The sequence below is a fragment of the Nerophis lumbriciformis genome, linkage group LG26, assembly GCF_033978685.3.
Source record: "Nerophis lumbriciformis linkage group LG26, RoL_Nlum_v2.1, whole genome shotgun sequence".
Taxonomy (NCBI): domain Eukaryota; kingdom Metazoa; phylum Chordata; class Actinopteri; order Syngnathiformes; family Syngnathidae; genus Nerophis; species Nerophis lumbriciformis.
The window spans coordinates 12,325,001-12,326,468 of NC_084573.2; the positions used below are offsets into that span (position 1 = coordinate 12,325,001).

At 43.1% G+C, this 1,468-nt stretch overlaps 1 protein-coding gene across 1 annotated transcript in view; it reads right to left on the bottom strand.

Moving 5' to 3' along the window:
- The window catches only part of apobb.1 (apolipoprotein Bb, tandem duplicate 1), a 24,415-nt gene extending 24,094 nt beyond the window's left edge, over positions 1–321 (bottom strand). The window contains exon 1 of the mRNA XM_061987353.2: positions 127–321. Within this exon, the coding sequence (XP_061843337.2) occupies positions 127–181 (55 nt within the window). The 5' untranslated portion in view covers positions 182–321. The remainder of the gene's footprint in view (positions 1–126) is intronic.
- Positions 322–1,468: the final 1,147 nt, after the last annotated feature.

Consider the following 1,468-nt stretch of genomic DNA (forward strand, 5'->3'; position numbering starts at 1 on the left):
CCCTTTAAATGTTACAGTACCAGATGTATTATGCACAAATATTTTCCTCTATTTAAAATGCCTCATATAAAAGCACAACATCTACATGCTGAGGATATGTTAACAATAACCTGATCAAATACTTACCGGCCAGAGCCGCGGTGCTCAGGAGCAGCAGAAGGCAGAGCTTGGAGTCCCTCATGACGGGCTCTTGATACTCAATTCCTTCGCGGGGTTTTTGCGAGTACTCAGACGAGACTGAGTTGTCTGGACGGGCTCTGAGCTTTTATACCAGTCTGAAGCGCTGCGATACTGGGAGCAACGAACGATTGCTTCGAACGCTCAAAGTCCAACCGGCCACTGCTGTGTGGAGGGACAAAGGCAAAAGGTTTGAAACGATACGAAATTGCCGAGAGCGGAGGCTTACGACAACACAGATAACTTCTCCCAAATCGTTCAAAATTGTTTGGTTGCGACATGTCAAGAAGTTCAAGTCGGGTTAGTGGTGTCAAACTCCAAAACGTCACATAAACGGCATTGATCAAGAAGCCTATCCATGAAAAAGCCTTAAAATGGTATTTATGTCATGAGGCTACGTTTGGTCGCCAACTCTCTTTATCCTTTCCTTGCGCCTCTCCTGCATTGTGACTGGCATCTGTCACTTTGTATGCACTAGAATTACATCCAGCAAATATGATCGGTAGCGTAAGTGATTATAAAAGCCGTGTGAATGAGGTTGCCGATATGACGTGAAAAGGTACGTGCTAAGAACACTGCAAAAATTAACTTATTTAACTTACAAACCCCGTTTCCATATGAGTTGGGAAATTGTGTTAGATGTAAATATAAACGGAATACAATGATTTGCAAATCATTTTCAACCCATATTCAGTTGAATGCACTACAAAGACAAGATATTTGATGTTCAAACTCATAAACTTTATTTTGTTTTTTGCAAATAACCATTAACTTAGAATTTCATGGCTGCAACACGTGGCCAAAGTAGTTGGGAAAGGGCATGTTCACCACTGTGTTACATGGCCTTTCCTTTTAACAACACTCAGTAAATGCTTGGGAACTGAGGAGACACATTTTTTAAGCATCTCAGGTGGAATTCTTTCCCATTCTTGCTTGATGTACAGCTTAAGTTGTTCAACAGTCCGGGGGTCTCCGTTGTGGTATTTTAGGCTTCATAACGCGCCACACATTTTCAATGGGAGACAGGTCTGGACTACAGGCAGGCCAGTCTAGTACCCGCACTCTTTTACTATGAAGCCACGTTGATGTAACACGTGGCTTGGCATTGTCTTGCTGAAATAAGCAGGGGCGTCCATGATAACGTTGCTTGGAAGGCAACATATGTTGCTCCAAAACCTGTATGTACCTTTCAGCATTAATGGCGCCTTCACAGATGTGTAAGTTACCCATGTCTTGGGCACTAATACACCCCCATACCATCACACATGCTGGCTTTTCAACTTTGCGCCTA